Raw genomic sequence first — 18,419 nt, forward strand, 5'->3', positions numbered from 1 at the left:
GAGGACCAGTTCAACCACAGAACACACCAGATGGCCTCCTTCTTTAGAGACCACAATTTCCCTTCCCACGTGGTTAAAGATGCCCTCCAACGCATCTCGTCCACATCCCGCATCTCCGCCCTCAGACCCCACCCCTCCAACCGTAACAAGGACAGAACGCCCCTGGTGCTCACCTTCCACCCCACCAACCTTCGCATAAACCAAAGCATCCGCTGACCTTTCCGCCACCTCCAAAAAGACCCCACCACCAGGGATATATTTCCCTCCCCACCCCTTTCTGCCTTCCGCAAAGACCGTTCCCTCCTTGACTACCTGGTCAGGTCCACACCCCCCTACAACCCACCCTCCCATCCTGACACGTCCTGCCACCACAGGAACTGCAAAACCTGTGCTCATACCTCCTCCCTCACCTCCATCCAAGGCCCTAAAGGAGCCTTCCACATCCATCAAAGTTTTACCTGCACATCCACTAATATCATTTATTGTATCCGTTGCTCCCGATGCGGTCTCCTCTACATTGGGGAGACTGGACGCCTCCTAGCAGAGCGTTTTAGGGAACATCTCTGGGACACCAGCACCAATCAACCCCACCGCCCTGTGGCCCAACATTTCAACTCCCCCTCCCACTCTGCCGAGGACATGGAGGTCCTGGGCCTCCTTCACCGTCGCTCCCTCACCACCAGACGCCTGGAGGAAGAACGCCTCATCTTCCACCTTGGAACACTTCAACCCCAGGGCATCAATGTGGACTTCAACAGTTTCCTCATTTCCCCTTCCCCCACCTCACCCTAGTTCCAAACTTCCAGCTCAGCACTGTCCCCATGACTTGTCCTATCTGCCTATCTTCTTTTCCACCTATCCACTCCACCCTCTCCCTACCCCCGACCTATCATCTTCATCCCCTCCCCCACTCACCTATTGTACTCTATGCTACTTTCTTCCCACCCCCACCCTCCTCTAGCTTATCTCTCCACGCTTCAGGCTCTCCGCCTTTATTCCTGATGAAGGGCTTTTGCCCGAAATGTCGATTTTACTGCTCCTTGGATGCTGCCTGAACTGCTGTGCTCTTCCAGCATCACTAACCCAGAATCTGATTTCCAGCATCTGCAGTCATTGTTTTTACCTACAGGAGTTGGGAGGTCATGTTGCGGCTGTACAGGACATTGCTTAGGCCATTGTTGGAATATTGCCTGCAATTCTGGACTCCTTCCTATTGGAAAGATGTTGTGAAACTTGAAAGGGTTCAGAAAAGATTTACAAGGATGTTGCCAGGGTTGGAGGGTTTGAGCTATAGGGAGAGGCTGAACAGGGTGGGGCTGTTTTCCCTGGAGTGTCGGAGGCTGAGGGGTGACCTTATAGAGGTTTACAAAATCATGAGGGGTATCTATAGGATAAATAGACAAAATCTTTTCCTTGGGGTGGGGGAGTCCAGAACTAGAGGGCATAGGTTTAGGGTGAGAGGGGAAAGATGTAAAAGAGACTTGCGGGGCAACATTTTCATGCAGAGGGTGGTACGTGTATGGAATGAGCTGCCAGAGGATGTGGTGGAGGTTGGTACAATTGCAACATTTAAGAGGCATTTGGATGGGTATATGAATAGGAAGGGTTTGGAGGGATATGAGCCAGGTGCTGGCAGGTGGGACTATATTGGGTTGGGATATCTGGTCAGCATAGACGGATTGGACCGAAGTGTCTGTTTCCGTGCTGTACATCTCTATGACTCTGAGTATTGTAAGTGTCAGGATTGATTTGCATCTTCCTGGACAATGGGAAGTAAAATATTATACCATGGGGCTCAGGCTGACACACACACACACACACACACACAGATTTGGTTGTAGGTAAGTGTTACGACACAGCAGTGAACCCTGCTGTTAATTAAACCAAACACCCAGAAAACCTCACCTCACCTCGTAATCTGCTAAAATATGAGTGACAGAGAATTCCCAAATTCCACTATTTAAAGACAATAATATCAATTTATTTTTAACTCTAAAAATTAATATTAAATAACTATTCACAACTCTCAGCTCCCCCCCTTTCTCTTAACTGCTTATTATCTGCTTACAACTCTGTAACAGTATGCTGTTTCAACAAGACACATGTTAAAATTACATCAAATTAATTTCAAAACCACACAGCCGCTATCGTATTCTGTATCTTTCTTCTTCTGGCTGAAGGTCTCCCTGGATCGCCTTTCTTTTCGCTGCGAGTATGTTTCATATGAAAAAGTACCTTTGATAGAGAATGTTTCCTAATTTCTTGGAGAGCAAAGTGTTAGCTCTCCATGCATTGCTGTCTTGACGACAGTTGCTCTCTGACCAAATTTCAAAAGGTCCACATTTTATGCCCCCCCAACATTGGATCGTCTCATTGGTTCAATGTTGGCAAAACAATAAATTCAAACTTGATTGGGTTTTAGTATTCTGGGGCATAACTTAAACTGATTGGTTAAATTCAAATTGTTGCCAAAACAGCAACCAAATTTCAGGTATCCATTTCACAGCCAAATGTTACATATTTTCATTTTTCCAGTACACTCTGGGACTGTCATCTAATCATAACCACAGGTGCTTGTAACCTCTCAGTTCAGAACAGCATTCCCTCTCTCTCTTAAAGGTATAGTGCACACCTTCAACTTCATAATAGTAAGGAAACAAAGCGTTGGGTAGTAGTAATGTTTCAGGGGGTGGGGTATGGAGGAAGAAGGGGGATAGGAGTTGGGGATTGGTATTGACTTGGAGGTTTATGCCTGGAACAGGCAACTTAAAATGTTGGGAGTGGGGAACTTAGAGGACACTTCCCCTCTCAGCATATTCAATCTGACTGGAATCAATATCAGCCCTTCAGAGTTTAGTAGTTGGCCAATATTTTTGGTAAGTCTTAATAAAATAGAAAATACTGGAAATAATCAACAGGACCTACACTTTTAATGAAGAGAATTTCAGAAACAAGGTTAACATTTTACAACTGAGTAAAAGTAAGAAATGTAATAATTTCTGAGCAAGTGAAATGAGTGGGTCTGAAGAATAACAGTTGTGTGAGTTTTACCACATCACTCTTGTAGAAAAATTTAATGTTCTTTGATGAAAAAACGTGATCATTTCCAGGTGTGAATTGCAGAAAGATGGCATTTAACAATACTGACATGGCAATAATACTTGAATTATATGTTTAGATGTACCACCTATTTCAAAGGCCCCCATTCTAATGCTAAGGCCTAGAGCGTGGAACATGGTTGAACACAACATGCTGGTATGTCTTCAGTTTATTGCTTAGGAAGTAATCATTTTAAGACCGTCTGTTATTGTTTGCGGCATTCTACATTTACATGTGAATTATGCATTGATTGCAATTAACAGGTTAATGGAAGGGAGGTGCCTGGCCCTCTGTTTGACTTCGGATTATTGATGTACCACAATGGGCGAATTTTATTCGAAAATGAATGTGGTCCTTTCTTTTATTTGTCAAAGGTACGCTGCTATTTTTACAGTTAACATTCATTCATCTATTGCAGTTTTTTATTATTATTGTTGTCTGCTAACCTTGCCCCATTAACAGTAGCAGTAAGTCATATCTGACCACCAAGCCATTTGCTCTGGAATACCTATGATGTAATGTTGTTGTCTTTTTGATAAAGAGATGTTGGCTTTGTATATGTTAATTGCTCAAATATTCGGCATACTTAATTTATACTTTGCTAAGAGCAATGACAAATGGATGATGTTGTTTGAAGTGAATAAAAAGCAGCTAATGCTGTTGAAGTTACAAGATACCAAGCAATGATTTAGAGATTCCAGTGTTGGACTGGGGTGGACAAAGTTAAAAATCACACAACACCAGGTTATAGTCCAACAGGTTTATTTGGAACCACACCCCACTGATGAACGAGCAGTGTTCTGAAAGCTAGTGCTTCCAAATAAACCTGTCGGACTATAACCTGGTGTTTTGTTATTTTTAACTTTGGATACTAAGCAAGGGAGAGGTCAATTATAGTGCACTGCTGCTGGCATCATGAAGATCAGATACTAGCATGGGATTGAACCTCGAATCTTCCTAATCTCTATGGTCCATATTGGGTGAGCAGTAACATAATGAACCATCTGGGGTGCTCTCAAGTTTCTTTTCATGCAACACACAGGTCGTTGTCACACATGAGAGACAGTATTAATGTTAGCTTCTGATTCTTAATGTAAGAAATGTGTCAAAAATATCCTCACAGTTACAGATTAGGGATAAAACCATTTAAAAACAAAGAATCTGCACCAATGCAGCCTGTGCTGCATTTTGGGAAAGCAAATCTTAGCAGGACTTATACACTTAATGGTCAGGTCCGAGGGAGTGTTGCTGAACAAAGAGACCTTGGAGTGCAGGTTCATAGCTCCTTGAAAGTGGAATCGCAGGTAGATAGGATAGTGAAGAAGGCATTTGGTATGCTTTCCTTTATTGGTCAGAGTATTGAGTACAGGAGTTGGGAGGTCATGTTGCGGCTGTACAGGACATTGCTTAGGCCATTTTGGAATATTGCGTGCAATTCTGGTCTCCTTCCTATCAGAAAGATGTTGTGAAACTTGAAAGGGTTCAGAAAAGATTTACAAGGATGTTGCAATGGTTGGAGGATTTGAGCTATAGGGAGAGGCTGAACAGGCTGGGGCTGTTTTCCCTGGAGTGTCGGAGGCTGAGGGGTGACCTTATAGAGGTTTACAAAATTATGAGGGGCATGGATAGGATAAATAGACAAAGTCTTTTCCCTGGGATTGGGAAGTTCAGAAATAAAGGGTATAAGTTTAGGGTGAGAGGGGAAAGATATAAAAGAGACCTCAGGAGCAACTTTTTCATGCAGAGGATGGTACGTGTATGGAATGAGCTGCCAGAGGAAGTGGTGGAGGCTGGTACAATTGCAACATTTAAGAGGCATTTGGATGGGTATATGAATAGGAACGGTTTGGAGGGATATGGGCCGGGTGTTGGCAGGTGGGACTAGATTGGGTTGGGATATCTGATTGGCATGGACGGGTTGGATCAAAGGGTCTGTTTCCATGCTGTACATCTCTATGAATCTGACTTTGCTTGGACCATATGGTACTTCACATATACAAGGCTGTTAAATGGAAGCTCTGTTTGGTGTCTCAGACAGATGTCACAAAACACTAGCATGCTCCAAGAACAGGTTGTTTTTCCAGGGTCTTGGTCAATATTTATCTCTTGACCAATATAATAAAACCATGTTACCTAGTCATAACTATTTATGGGATCTTTCTTTATTTCAATTAGCTGCCTTTTTTTCTTAAAATAATAGTAGTCAGCTCAGTTCAAAAGCTGTTCTTTGGCTATGAAAGCATTTTGGGCTTCCCGAGTTCATGAAAAGCACTGGATTATTACTAATTCTTCCTTTTTGTTACAGTGCTGGACTCTGGGCCAGATCTGCTTGAAAGAAGTCATTGTGTCTAAATGGCACAACCTTTCATTAATGTGCAAGTCTGCATGCAACTTGTTACAAGAAAGAGTTAGCACATCAATTGAGAATCACGACATGTTTCTGGCTGAATTGTGTTACTTTGTGCTGGTAGCTTCATAAAAATGGCACCCCACATTTAACCTGTCTGAAATTTTTACAACGTTGCGATTTTAGCACATTAACTGCAGATTAAGCTTGCCACAAGATGTTATATCTTGAAATTAACAGAATAATTACACACTTAATAACATGATGATTGTTAAAGACTGCAGCTAACTTCTCTGGGCATGAATGTGTGAGGAACCAGGTCGGACATTAGCAGATCTATGACAGTGGGCAGTGGAAGGGGTAATAGCTGCCAATGATCTGTCCCTCTTCTGCAGCTACGTTCATGCCCAGGTGTTTTTGGAGAGGGAGCACACAGTGCTCCACAAATACTCACAATGCCTTTAGAGAGAGGTGGGCACTGCAGGGGGTAGAGTGCTTAATCTCCCCTTCCAACTCATTTTGATTTATCCCCCTCCCTCTCTCCATACCACTTCCTCAGCTTTGATGGTCTGCATTGATTTTAACCTTTGTATGTAAACAAATCAATTGGAAATCATGAGTGATTTACTGGTTTTAGTGTTGGTTAATAAATGAAAAATACCAATGGTGATTTGGTGATGGGGAACAAAGAAAATTCAGTTGTGCGTAAGAGCTCTCTGGATAGAAGGATAAAAAAATGTGTGAGGTCTCATTGGTTCAAGTTGTGAATTGTTTATGAGGTTTACATGTTTATGAGATTTTTAAAATGTTAAATTTTACATTTTTTTCCTTTTTATCTCCTTACTCAGTTTCTCAATTCAGTGTTCCTTTCTGGTTCATTATTTCTTTCTGTGTCTGAATTGACGTTGAATTTACCCACTCCTGTTCACCCTCCTCCATCACCATTTCTCTGTTGATTTGTCAGAACTTAATCTTAATTGGCTATAGTGTTCGATTATTTGCCCCGTAGATCACCAAGGTTCCAGTAGAACATAGAACATTACAGGGCAGTACAGGCCCTTCAGCCCTCGATATTGCGCCGACCTGTGAAACCAATTTGAAGCCCATCTAACCTACACTATTCCATTATTGTCCATATGTTTAGCCAATGACCATTTAAATGCTCTGAAAGTTGGTGAGTCTACAACTGTTGCAGGCAGGCTGTTCCAATCCCCTACTATTCTCTGAGTAAAGAACCTATCTCTGACATCTGTCCTATATCTATCATGCCTCAATTTAAAACTATGTACCCTCGTGCTAGCCATCACTTTCTGAGGAAAAAGGCTCTCACTGTCCACCCTATCTAATCCTCTGATCATCTTGTATGTCTCTATTAAATCACCTCTCTAATGAAAACAGCCTCAAGTCCCTCAGCCTTTTCTCATAGGACCTTCCTTTCATATCAGGCAACATCCTGGTAAATCTCCTCTGCACACTTTCCAACACTTCCAAATCCTTCCTATAATGCGGCGACCAGAACTGTACGCAATATTCCAAGTGCGGCCGCACCAGAGTTTTGTACAGCTGCAACATGGCTCCGAAACTCAATCCTTCTACCAATAAAAGTTAACACACTGCATGCCTTCTTAACAACCCTATCAACTTGAGTGGCAACTTTCAGGAATCTATGTACCTGGACACCGAGATGTCTCTGCTCATCCACACTATCAAGAAACTTAGCATTAGCCCAGTACTCTGTATTCCTGATACTTCTTGCAAAGTGAAAAATCTCATACTTTTCTGCATTAAACTCCATTTGCCCCCTCTCAGCCCAGCTCTGCAGCTTATCTATGTCCCTCTGTCACCTGCAATATCCTTCAGTACTGTCCACAACTCCACCGACCTTAGTGTCATCTGCAAATTTACTAACCCATCCTTCTACGCCCTCATCCAGCTCATTTATAAAAATGACAAACAGCAGGGACCTCAAAACAGATCCTTGTGGTATACCACTAGTTACTGAACTCTAGGATATACATTTCCCATCAACTACCACCCTTTGTTTTCGTTCAACTAGCCAATTACAGATCCAAACCGCTAAATCACCCTTAATCCCATGCCTCTGTACTTTCTACAATAGCTCACTGTGGGGAGCCTTATCAAACACTTTACTGAAAAACATATACACCACATCAACCACTTTACCCTCATCCACCTGTTTTGGTCACCTTCTCAAAGAGCTCAATAAGGTTTGTGAGGCACGACCGACATTTCACAAAACAGTGTTGACTATCCCTAATCTAATTATTCCTTTCTAGATGATTATAAATCCTATCTCTTATATTTCCTTCCAACAGCTTACCCACAACCGAAGTTACGCTCACTGGTCTATAACTATCAGGGTTGTCTACTGCCCTTTTTGACCAAGGAGACAGCATTTGCTATCCTTCAGTCTTCTGGCACTATTCCTGTAGATAATAACAACATAAAAATCTAAGTCAAAGCTTCCACAATCTCCTTGCTAGCTCCCCAAAGAATCCTAGGATAAATCTCATCGGCCCTGGAGGCGTATCTATTTCACACTTTCCAGAATTGTTAACACGTCCTCTCTGTGAACCTCAATCCTGTCTAGTCTAGTAGCCTGTATCTCAATATTCTCCTCAACAACATTGTCTTTTTCCAGTGTGAATACTGATAAAAAATATTCATTTAGTGCCTCTCCTATCTCCTCTGACTCTATGTACAACTTCCCACTACGGACCTTGACTGACCCTAATCCCACTCTAGTCATTCTTTTCATTCCTGACATACTTATAGAAAGCTTTTTCTTTGACCCTACCTGCCAAAGGTTTCTTGTTCCCTCCTGGCTCTTCTTAGCTCTCTCTTTAGGTCTTTCCTGGCTAACTTGTAACTCTCAAGCACCCTAACTAAGCCTTCACATCTCATCTTTACATTAGCCTTCTTCTTTCTCTTGACAAGAGATTCAATTCCTTTAGTAGGCCAAGGCTCCCTCACTCGACCACTTCCTCCCTGCCTGCCAGGTACATACTTATCAATGACACACACTAGCTGTTCCCTAAACAAGCTCCACATTTCAATTGTGCCCTTTCCCTGCAGTTTCCTTCCCCTTTCTATGCAACCCAAATCTTGCCTAATCACACCATAATTGCCTTTCCCCCAGCTATAACTCTTACCCTGCGGTATATACCTATCTGTTTCCATCACTAAAATAAGCATAACCGAATTGTGGTCATTATCACCAAAGTGCTCACCTACCTCCAAATCTAACACCTGGCCATGTTCATTACCCAGTACCCAGCCCCCGATGAATTAGTATAAACCCTCCCGAAGAGCATTAGCAAATTTCCCCCTAGGATATCGGTACCCCTTTGGTTCAGGTGAAGACCGTCCTGTTTGTGGAGGTCCCACCTACTCCAGAATGACCTCCAATTATCCAGGTATCTGAATCCCTCCCTCCTGTACCATCTCTGTAGCCACATGTTCAACTGTTCTCTCTCTCTATACCTCGCCTCTCTTGCACCTGGAATGGGTAACAAACCAGAGATAGCAACTCTGTTTGTTCTACCTCTATGCTTCCACCCTAGCTCCCTGAATTTCTGCCTTACATCCCCATCCCTTTTCCTACCTATGTCTTTGGTGGTGATGTGGATCACGACTTAGGTCTGCTCCCCCTTCCCCTCAAGGATCCCAAAAACACGATCTGAGACATCACGAACCCTGGCACCTGGGAGGCATCACACCAACCATGAGTCTCTCTTGTTCACACAGAACATCCTATGTGTCCCCCTAACTGTGGAGTCCCTAATGACTAATGTTCTGCTCATCTTCCCGATTCCTTTCTGATCAACAGGGACAGACTCTGTGCCAGAGACCTGTACCCCATTGCTTACCCATGGTAAGTTGTTCCCCCCCAACAGTATCCAAAATGGTATACTTGTTATTGAGGGGAATGGCTTCAGGGGATCCCTGCACTGTCTGCCTGTTCTCTTTCCATCTCCTGACTGTAACCCATCTACCTTTAACCTGTACCTGAGATGTGACTACCTCTCTGTAGCTACCCTTTATTACCTTCTCAGCCTTCCGAATGATCCGAAGTTCATCCAGCCCCAGCTCCAGTTCCCTAACGCGGTTTCCGAGCAGCTGGAGTTGGGTGCACTTCCCTCAGATGAAGTCAGTGGGGACACCAGTGATGACTCATACCTCCCACATCCTACAGGAGGAGCATTCAACTGCCGTTGCATCCAATCCCACTGTTCTGAATTCCCAAACAGACTATTGAGAAAAAGAAACTAGTAATCTTACCAGTTCAGTAACTTTGCGAACATTTTTTTTTAACAATTAAAATGTGCATGAATAAGGTTACCCAGACTGAGTAACAACCATCTTCTTCAAAATCTGGCCCATTGTCATATTTTTAACTAGATGCTGTTTCAGTTTCAATATTGGGAAGGCTATTGCCTAGTGGTATTATAACTAGACTATTAATCTAGAAACTCAGATAATGGTCTGGGAACCCAGGTTCAAATCCCACCCAGTTTGAATTCAATGAAAATATATCTTTAATTAAAAATCTCCTGATGATCATTATTGATCTGGATCCCTAACGTCTTTTAGGGAAGGAACTCTGCCATCCCTATCTGGTCTGGCCTACATGTGACTCGAGAGACACAGCAATGTGGTTGATTCTCAAATGCCCTCTGAAATGACCTAGTTAAAAATCACACAACCCCAGGTTAGAGTCCAACAGGTTTATTTGGAAGCACTAGCTTTTGGAGTGCTGCTCCTTCATCAGATGGTTGAAGGAGCAGCGCTCTGAAAGCTAGTGCTTCCAAATAAACCTGTTGGACTATAACCTGGTGTTGTGTGATTTTTAACTTTGTACACACCAATCTAACACTGGCAATTCTAAATCATGAAATCACCTACAAGGCATCCAGTTGTATCGATTGCTACAAAATCTCAACACAGAAATGAAACCAGACAGACAACCTGACATTGACCTAGGCTCTGGCCAAAATGGCCCTGTCCACCCTGCAAAACCCTCCTTTCTAATATCTAGTGCCAAAATTGGAAGAAGTGTCTCACAGCCTAATCAAGCCTGACATAGTCATACTCATGGAATAACTTGCAGACAATGTCCCAGACACTACCGTCGTCATCCCAGGATATGTTCTGCCCCACTGACAGTACAGATCCAACAGAGGTGGTGGCACACTGTGGAGTCACCCTGGGAGTCCTCAACATTGACTCTGCATCCCATTCAGGTTAAACATGGACAAGAAAACTTCCTTCTGATGATCAAGTACCATCCTCCCTCAGCTGATAAGTCAGTACTCCTCCATGCTGACAACACTTCAAGGTTGCAATAAGGGTAGCAAGGGAACAAAATGTGCTCTGGAGGGGGCATTTCAACATTTATCACCAAGATTGGCTTGGCAACAGTACTGCTGATCGAGCTGGTCAGTTCTAAAGGACACAGCTGCTGGACTGGGTCAGTGGCAGCTGGTGAGGGAACTAACAAGAGCGAAAAACATACTTAACCTCATCCCTACCAATCTGCCAGCTGCATATGCATTTTCCATGACGGTATCGGTAAGAGCAACCACCACACGGTCCTTGTGGAGACAAAGTCCTGCCTTCACACTGAGAATAACCTCCATCGTGTTGTGTGGCACACTATCACTGTGCTAAATGGGACAGACTTCAAACTGATCTAGCAACTCAAGACTGGGCATCCATGAGGCACTGTGGGCCATCAGCAGCAGCAGAACTGTACTCCAGCACAATCTGCAACCTCATGGCCCGGCATATCCCCCACTCAACCGTTACCATTAAGCCAGGGGATCAACTCTGGTTCAATGGAGTGTGAAGAGGGTATACCAGGAGTAGCTCCAGGCATACCACAAATGAAGCATCAACCTTATGAAGCTACTAACCCAGGTTACTTGCATGCCAAACAGCATAAGCAAGTGATAGACAAAGTTAAACGATCCCAAAACCAACAGATCAGATCTAAGCTCCACAGTTCTGCCATGTCCAGGTAGGAATTGTGGTGGACAATTAAACAGCTGAGTGTAGGAGGAGGCTCTATAAATATCCCCATCCTCGATGATGGAAGAGCCCAACACATCAGTGCAAAAGATACGGTTGAAGCATTCACAGCAATCTTCAGCCAGAAGCGCCAAGTGGATGATCCATCTCAGACTGTTCTGATGATCCCTAGCATCACTGATACCAGTCTTCAGCCAATTTGATCACTCCATGTCATATCAAGAAATAGTTGGAGGCACAGGATACTGCAAATGTTAATGGCCATGACACTATTCCGGCAATAGTACTGACAGTTTGTGCTGCTGAACTTGCTGACCTTCCTAGCTAAGCTCTTCTTATATAGTTACAATGACATCTACCCTAACAATGTGGAAAATTGCTCAGGTATATCCTGTACACAAAGAGCAGGACAAATCCAACCTGGCCAATTAGCATCCCATCAGTCTACTCTCGATCATCAGAGAAATGATGCAAGGTGTCATCAGCTGTCTTGGGCCAATTGTGTAGGGTGACACGATAGCTCAGTGGTTAGCACTGCTGCCTCACAGCACCAAGGTTCAGCTCTAGCCTTGGGCGACTGTCTGTGTGGAGTTTGTACATTCTTCCTGTGTCTGCGTGGGTGTCCTCCGGGTGCTCTGGTTTCCTCCCACAGTCCAAAGATGTGCAGGTCAGGTGAATTGGCCATGTTAAATCGCCCATAATGCTAGGTGCTAGTTCAGAGGGAAGTGGGTCTGGGTGGGTTACTTTTTGGAGAGTCAGTATGGACTGGTTGGGATGAAGGGAATTGTAGGGAATCTAATCATCACAAAATGAGATGGAAATTCTAACCAGACTGGTTTGTCATCAACAAATCTCTAATGCTGCATTGGGAGTCAGGCAAACGGAACCCTTCCTGCAGACATCCCATGAAAGGAAAATATTGCATGAATGGCAGAGGTGACTGGTCTGTTTCCAAAGTCAAAGTCAGCCTTACCCAAAAAATGTAACTCATAAAGTATTTTTTGTTACCAAATATGTTACAATGAAAAGGCTAATTTTGTGATTTCAAGCCTAATTTGAAGGGTGTGTGGATTAGGGATAGGGCTGTACTTTTTGCATCTAATTTTCTGAGCTGCATTTCCAGTGAGCATCAATATTGACCCAGTAACTAATGATAAAAAGTGTTAATTAAATGTTCTCAAATTTTCCAATTTATTTACGGCTGTTGATTTTGTCATATTTCAGGTTGAAAGCCATTTGGAGGCCAAATTGTGGAACAATATATTTGTCTGGGTTCAGAAGAAGGTATGTTGTGTGAGGACAGGTCATAAATAGTATTCCTCATCCAGTTAGCCAGTTTCCTGCTGGATGGTTGCTTATTGGTCAAATGCTATATTCTACAGAGATATAGGGCAGAGGTGGGTGGTCTGCACATGTCCAGATCACTCTTCTGTACCCTGCCCAAAAAATAATGTAAAACTCACCCCACGGTTTAGAATTCCAGAGAGAATTGGGATACAGAAAACATGAGATACATCAATCCTGATGAAGGGCTCCTGCCCGAACCGTCGATTTTCCTGCTTCTCGGATGCTGCTAGACCTTCTGTGCTTTTCCAGCACCACTCTAATCTTGATTCTGATCTCCTGCATCTGCAGTACTCACTTTCGCCATACATAAAACACGTACATTCAGCTCACACAGTGCTAACAACTCCACCCTCCTCTCTGACCTATCACCTTCATCCCCTCCCCCATTCACCCATTTTTCTCCCTTTGCTACCTTCCCCCACCCTACTCTCTGACCTATCACCTCCATCCCCACCCCCATTCACCTATTGTACTCTATAATACTTTCTCCCCACCCCTACCCCCTCTCATTTATCTCTCCACTCTGCAGGCACCCTGCCTCTGTTCCTGATGAAGAGCTTTTGCCCGAAACGTTGATTTTCCTGCTCCTCGGATGCTGCCTGACCTGCTGTGCTTTTCCAGCACCACTCTAATCTAGACTCTGGTTTCCAGCATCTGCAGTCCTTGTTTTTGCCTAATTCACAACTTGGCTAACTCAAGAGCACTTAGCTTCTGCCAAGTACACAAACACTAATGTAGGGCACAGAGGAAGTCAGCATCCCGTAGGACCATCTAAAGGACCTCATTGCAGCATCTTAAGAAGCTGAATGACTTTTTACATCTGCCAAGGTGAATGTGTCACTATTTCACAAGTGGATGTTTATGGAAAGATGTGGGGGTCCCATGTGCGTGGGACTGCCTAGCGTCTTGGCCAAGTGCTCTACACGCAGCAGTGGTTTATGGGAGCTGTGGGGAGAGGGATGGGCAGCTTCTAAAGTGTAAGAGTTGTTTGTTGACAATGATTGTTCAGAAATATGAATATGTTGGGCCCACAAATTAAAACATGATATTTCTGCAGAGGTTTCACTATAATGTCACTTTTTCTCTGCAGGAGAAGAGGGCACATAATACCTACAAGAGGTCAAGGGTGAGAGGAGGAGCGGCTGACCTTGTAGTTTGCACTGTTGTAGGAGGAGGAGGAGGAGGAGGAGGAGGGGAGCCAAATTAATGGTGATACACCATTGGTTGTGATGAGGTTGGAGGCCCTGGAGTACTGAGATTCTGTAGCGCTCTGTCCAGCAAAAACAAAGTGCAAAAGTAGTGTTGGAAATAGGTGAAGAGAGAGGTCTCCTATGGCAGCTGGGGAAGAGAGCAGGAGAGCTTTGATGGCTAAGATTGTGGAAGCTGGTAGAATTTGGAGAGAAGTATTTGCATCAATTTTGAAAGGGCTAAGGCTTCAATGGTGTGTGTGTGTGTGTGTGTGTGTGTGTGTGTGTGTGTGTACACAAATGGGAGCACAAACCACATCACATGGTTCTGTCTGCATGGACAGCATAGCATATGAATTGAACTTTAATTAGCCTGACTGACACATACAATCTCCTACTATTGAGATCTGAACCTAAATGAAGTCATACGTGATTATCCGTCAAATTGTGGGTGTCAATGCAAAATGCACAGTTTGAGTTCCAGTCTCTGCTCACAATCCCTGACTTGACAGTGGGAATGCTATTAAAGTTCCACTGGACTGTTTCGCCCTCTGTATATTGGCCACAGCAACAGTGTTCACTCTCTTCATCGTATACGTCTATTAGTCACATACTCCATTTTCTTTAGATTGATATCTGATGGTTGGTCAAGATTTGTAAAACACTGTCCAGTGGAATCCTGGGTGACATTGTGTGTAAAATTGTCCTTTTGTCTTTTAAATAAACATTGGCTAAAAAGATAGGGTAAGCATGAACATCCATATTCATTCACTGAACACGTAATCATCCTCAAAATGGAGTCTGCAAAGCTAAACAGTGCCTGTGGTAAAGAAACACTAATAACCTTAATGTAATTCTGTTTTTCGAGCTGGGTTTGCCAATTGGATCGATCAAAGCCACTGTCTTAATAGAAAGTATCTTGGCCACGTTTGAGATGGAGGAGATTCTTTATGAGCTGCGAGACCATTCTGCTGGGTTGAACTGTGGAATCTGGGATTACTCAGCCTCTTTCGTAAACAAACTTGGTGAGCAGGAACATCTCTATTTGTGTTAAGATTTGAAAGAATTGTTAATTGATTTCAACTTATTAAGACTTTTAGCTTCTATTGGTTACATTTCACAAGGGAAATCAAAACACGAAACAAGTTGAATCTCATCTAATCAAATCAATAATAGGGCGGCACAGTGGCTCAGTGGTTAGCACTGCTGCCTCACAGCACCAGGGTCCCAGGTTTGATTCCAGCCTCGGGCAACTGTGTAGAGTTTGCACGTTCTCTGCGTGGGTTTCCTCCCAGAGTCCAAAGATGTGCAGGTCAGGTGAATTGGCCATGCTAAATTGCCCATAAGTTAGGTGTGTTAGTCAGAGGGAAATGGGGGGGTCTGGGTGGATTACTCTTTGGAGGGTTGGTGTGGACAGGCCACACTGTAGGGAATCTAATCTAATCTAAAAAGGTTGAACATTTCCCCCTCCATCTCATGAAATTGAAAGCATGGGTCAGAAGTAGACAGTTACAAATCCAAAATGGAACCCAGGAAGAAAGGTCTTTACCAGAGGTGGTTAGAATGTCCATGGAGTATGTGAGGAAATTGAATCGTTACTTTAAGAGGAAGCTAAGTAAATGCTGAATGAGAATAAAATGGAAGGATTTACTGATTGAGTGGGATAAAGGCAGGTAAGAGACAGCTTGTGTAGAACATAAATGCAGGCTTAGATTAGTTGATTGAAATGACACATTTCTATCGCAAAGCCGCACGCCAGTGACTGAGTTGAAGAAGTCACACATTGTGGAAGTTATTTCTCAGGCTTTCCTGCTAAGTTACCTTCAGAATTCACCAGCATGACTCCACGCAGAAAAGAAAAAAAACGCTGGAGATCATAGCATGTCGGGCAGCATCCGTGGCAAAAAAGCAGATTAAGGTTTTGAGTCTAGGTGACTCTTCGTTCGAGCTGATGTGAAGTGCTGAAGACAGCATTTGTGCAATTGTGTGGAGGAGAGGGGGTTGGAGTGCTCAGGGGGAAAGGACGTTGACAGTTCAGATTAAGTGATCAGAATGTGAGAATGGCAGAACAGTGGTGTGTCTAACTAGAAAGAACAGACTGTCCCACTGGAGTGAGGGGAGAGAGGATATAGTGACAGAGAATGGAACAAATAAAGCTAAACAAAGGGGAAGGAATGGGACTGGGTTCACAATCTGAAGGTGTTGAACTCAATATTAAATCCAGGAGATTGTAAAGTGCCTAATCTGAAGATGAGATGTTGTTCCTCCAGTTTGTGCTGTGATTTACTGGAGCATTGCAGCAGGTTGAGGACAGACCCCTGGGCATGCTCATTGTTCCTCAGCACTTGCACTCTGATTGTCTCCAGGGGAAATGGTGATGCAGTGGTTCAGATCACATCATCTTCTGGTGAACCAACTTTATCTGGACACTTTAACACTTCAACCTATGACACCTCCTAATGGTTTAGCTGATAATCGTTTGAAAATGACTGGACACCTACCAATTGTATTTGCTAGTGATTTTACTGATAGCTGTGTCAGAGAGTAAACAACTGTGGACAAACTTTCACTCTCTTTCTTTTTGTCCCCATGTGATAAGCTCCTGACTTTAGGGAGATGCTGAGTGATCCGATTTAAACAATGTGAAACTGAGTGAGAGTTTATCTATGGGGTATGAGTGTACATGTAAAACATTTTTGCAAGCATAATTTTTCAGGCTGTCGCCGAGAGTTCCTTTTACCAGATCGCAGTAAATATGTAAATATGGAGAAACAGTTTTTGAAGAGTTACATGGACCTTCTGGTAAAGACTTGTCATAAGCGAGGTGCCCTTGCCACTGGAGGAATGGCAGCACTGTTGCTGCCCCAAGACAAGGGGAGTTTAGCCTATCAAACAGTAACAGCAATTGTCACACGGTATGTACAGCTGCATTCACACTGATTACGCTGTAGCGGGAATTAGTATCTGAAACAAACCTTGTGCATTCCTTTAACTTTGAAAGAGTTCTAACTGAATTCATTTTGCTGAAATAGTTGACTACTAGAATTAAAACTCAAAGAATACATGTGATGTTAAACTACAAAACCGGATAGATCCCAGATTCAATCACGGAAGAGGATCAGAAACAGAAACTTGGCCATATTATTGTCTTTCTAGTCTATAACCGCTGAGCTGAAAATGTGTTGCTGGAAAAGCGCAGTAGGTCAGGCAGCATCCAAGGAACAGGAGATTCGACGTTTCGGGATAAGCCCTTCTTCAGGAATGGGAAGGAGGTCAAGGTGAGGGTGATAGGCTGGAGTGGGGGGTGGGGACAGAGAGGTCAGGAAGAAGATTGCAGGTTAGGCAGGCGGTGCTGAGTTCGAGGGATTTGACTGAGACAAGGTGGGGGGAGGGGAAATGAGGAAACTGGAGAAATCTGAGTTCATCACTGAGGCTAGGCATACAGACCCATTCCAATTGTTACACATTCCACCATAGAGACCAATAACCAATCTTTAAAAAAAATCACCAGAAATCCAGTGGAAAGAAAGCCAATTGCCAGGCTCACATCTACAAAGTCTTTCTCACTGAGGTAATCCCATCCTGATGACACAGATTTAACTCCTTCCCTGGCGACGTTTTTTGGAGAAAACGTTTCATTTTCAGATGAATTTTTTATTGCTTTTTTAAATAGTATTTTTAATGCTGATTATGGAAATAACTTTTGTTTTTATCTATTTCCAATATTTTACTTGAAATTTTATTTTGAAGATACCATTTTCGGCAAAAAAAATTTGGTCTTTCAAGTAGTTCATCTTTCGACCAGTTCATTTCTTGATCTGGCATTTTCACAATACCCTCAAGCATTTTCAAGGCGAAAAACACACACATTTCTGCCTTTGTTACAGGGCGCCACATACAATCTCTTCCTCCAGTTTGTTCAGCAAAGCGAGTAGTTTCGTCCACAACTCGATCAATAATTCTGTTGTCACATAAAAGACTAAAAATATCCAAAGGAGTCATATCAGCTGTGTCTTGATCAATTGATATTCCAGGATTTCCAGTAATTGGGAAGCATGGTGGTGGAGGAAGCATGCATTCTTCCGACACCACATGTCGACACCAAATTTGTCCATCCTCCTCCTCCTCTTCACTTGAGAGAGAATAGCCATTATCAGACGAGCTTGCACTCTCATCTGATGTATCCAATCTTCTAATAGAAGGTTCATACTCATTGTCATCTTCTGAGCTTGACATCTTGGTGTAATTCGTAACAATTCACGTATAAACTCGTCTCTGGCTATTTTTGAAATTATATGTTTTGGACGAGTTTACTCATCGCACTCTGAAAAAGACAAATTGGTGAAGACAAGTTAACTTGTCTTTGCCGGGTAAGGGGTTAAAAGAGA

General features: G+C 43.3%; 1 protein-coding gene across 1 annotated transcript in view; it reads left to right on the forward strand.

The window, feature by feature from the left end:
- ugl (ureidoglycolate lyase) overlaps positions 1–18,419 on the forward strand; it is a 46,043-nt gene that overhangs the window by 12,786 nt on the left and 14,838 nt on the right. Inside the window, exons 5-9 of the mRNA XM_060851429.1 lie at positions 3,179–3,255; positions 3,363–3,473; positions 12,722–12,781; positions 14,900–15,056; positions 16,748–16,946. Coding sequence (XP_060707412.1) covers positions 3,179–3,255; positions 3,363–3,473; positions 12,722–12,781; positions 14,900–15,056; positions 16,748–16,946 — 604 coding nt within the window. The remainder of the gene's footprint in view (positions 1–3,178; positions 3,256–3,362; positions 3,474–12,721; positions 12,782–14,899; positions 15,057–16,747; positions 16,947–18,419) is intronic.

This window comes from Hemiscyllium ocellatum, chromosome 36 (genome assembly GCF_020745735.1).
Source record: "Hemiscyllium ocellatum isolate sHemOce1 chromosome 36, sHemOce1.pat.X.cur, whole genome shotgun sequence".
Lineage (NCBI taxonomy): Eukaryota > Metazoa > Chordata > Chondrichthyes > Orectolobiformes > Hemiscylliidae > Hemiscyllium > Hemiscyllium ocellatum.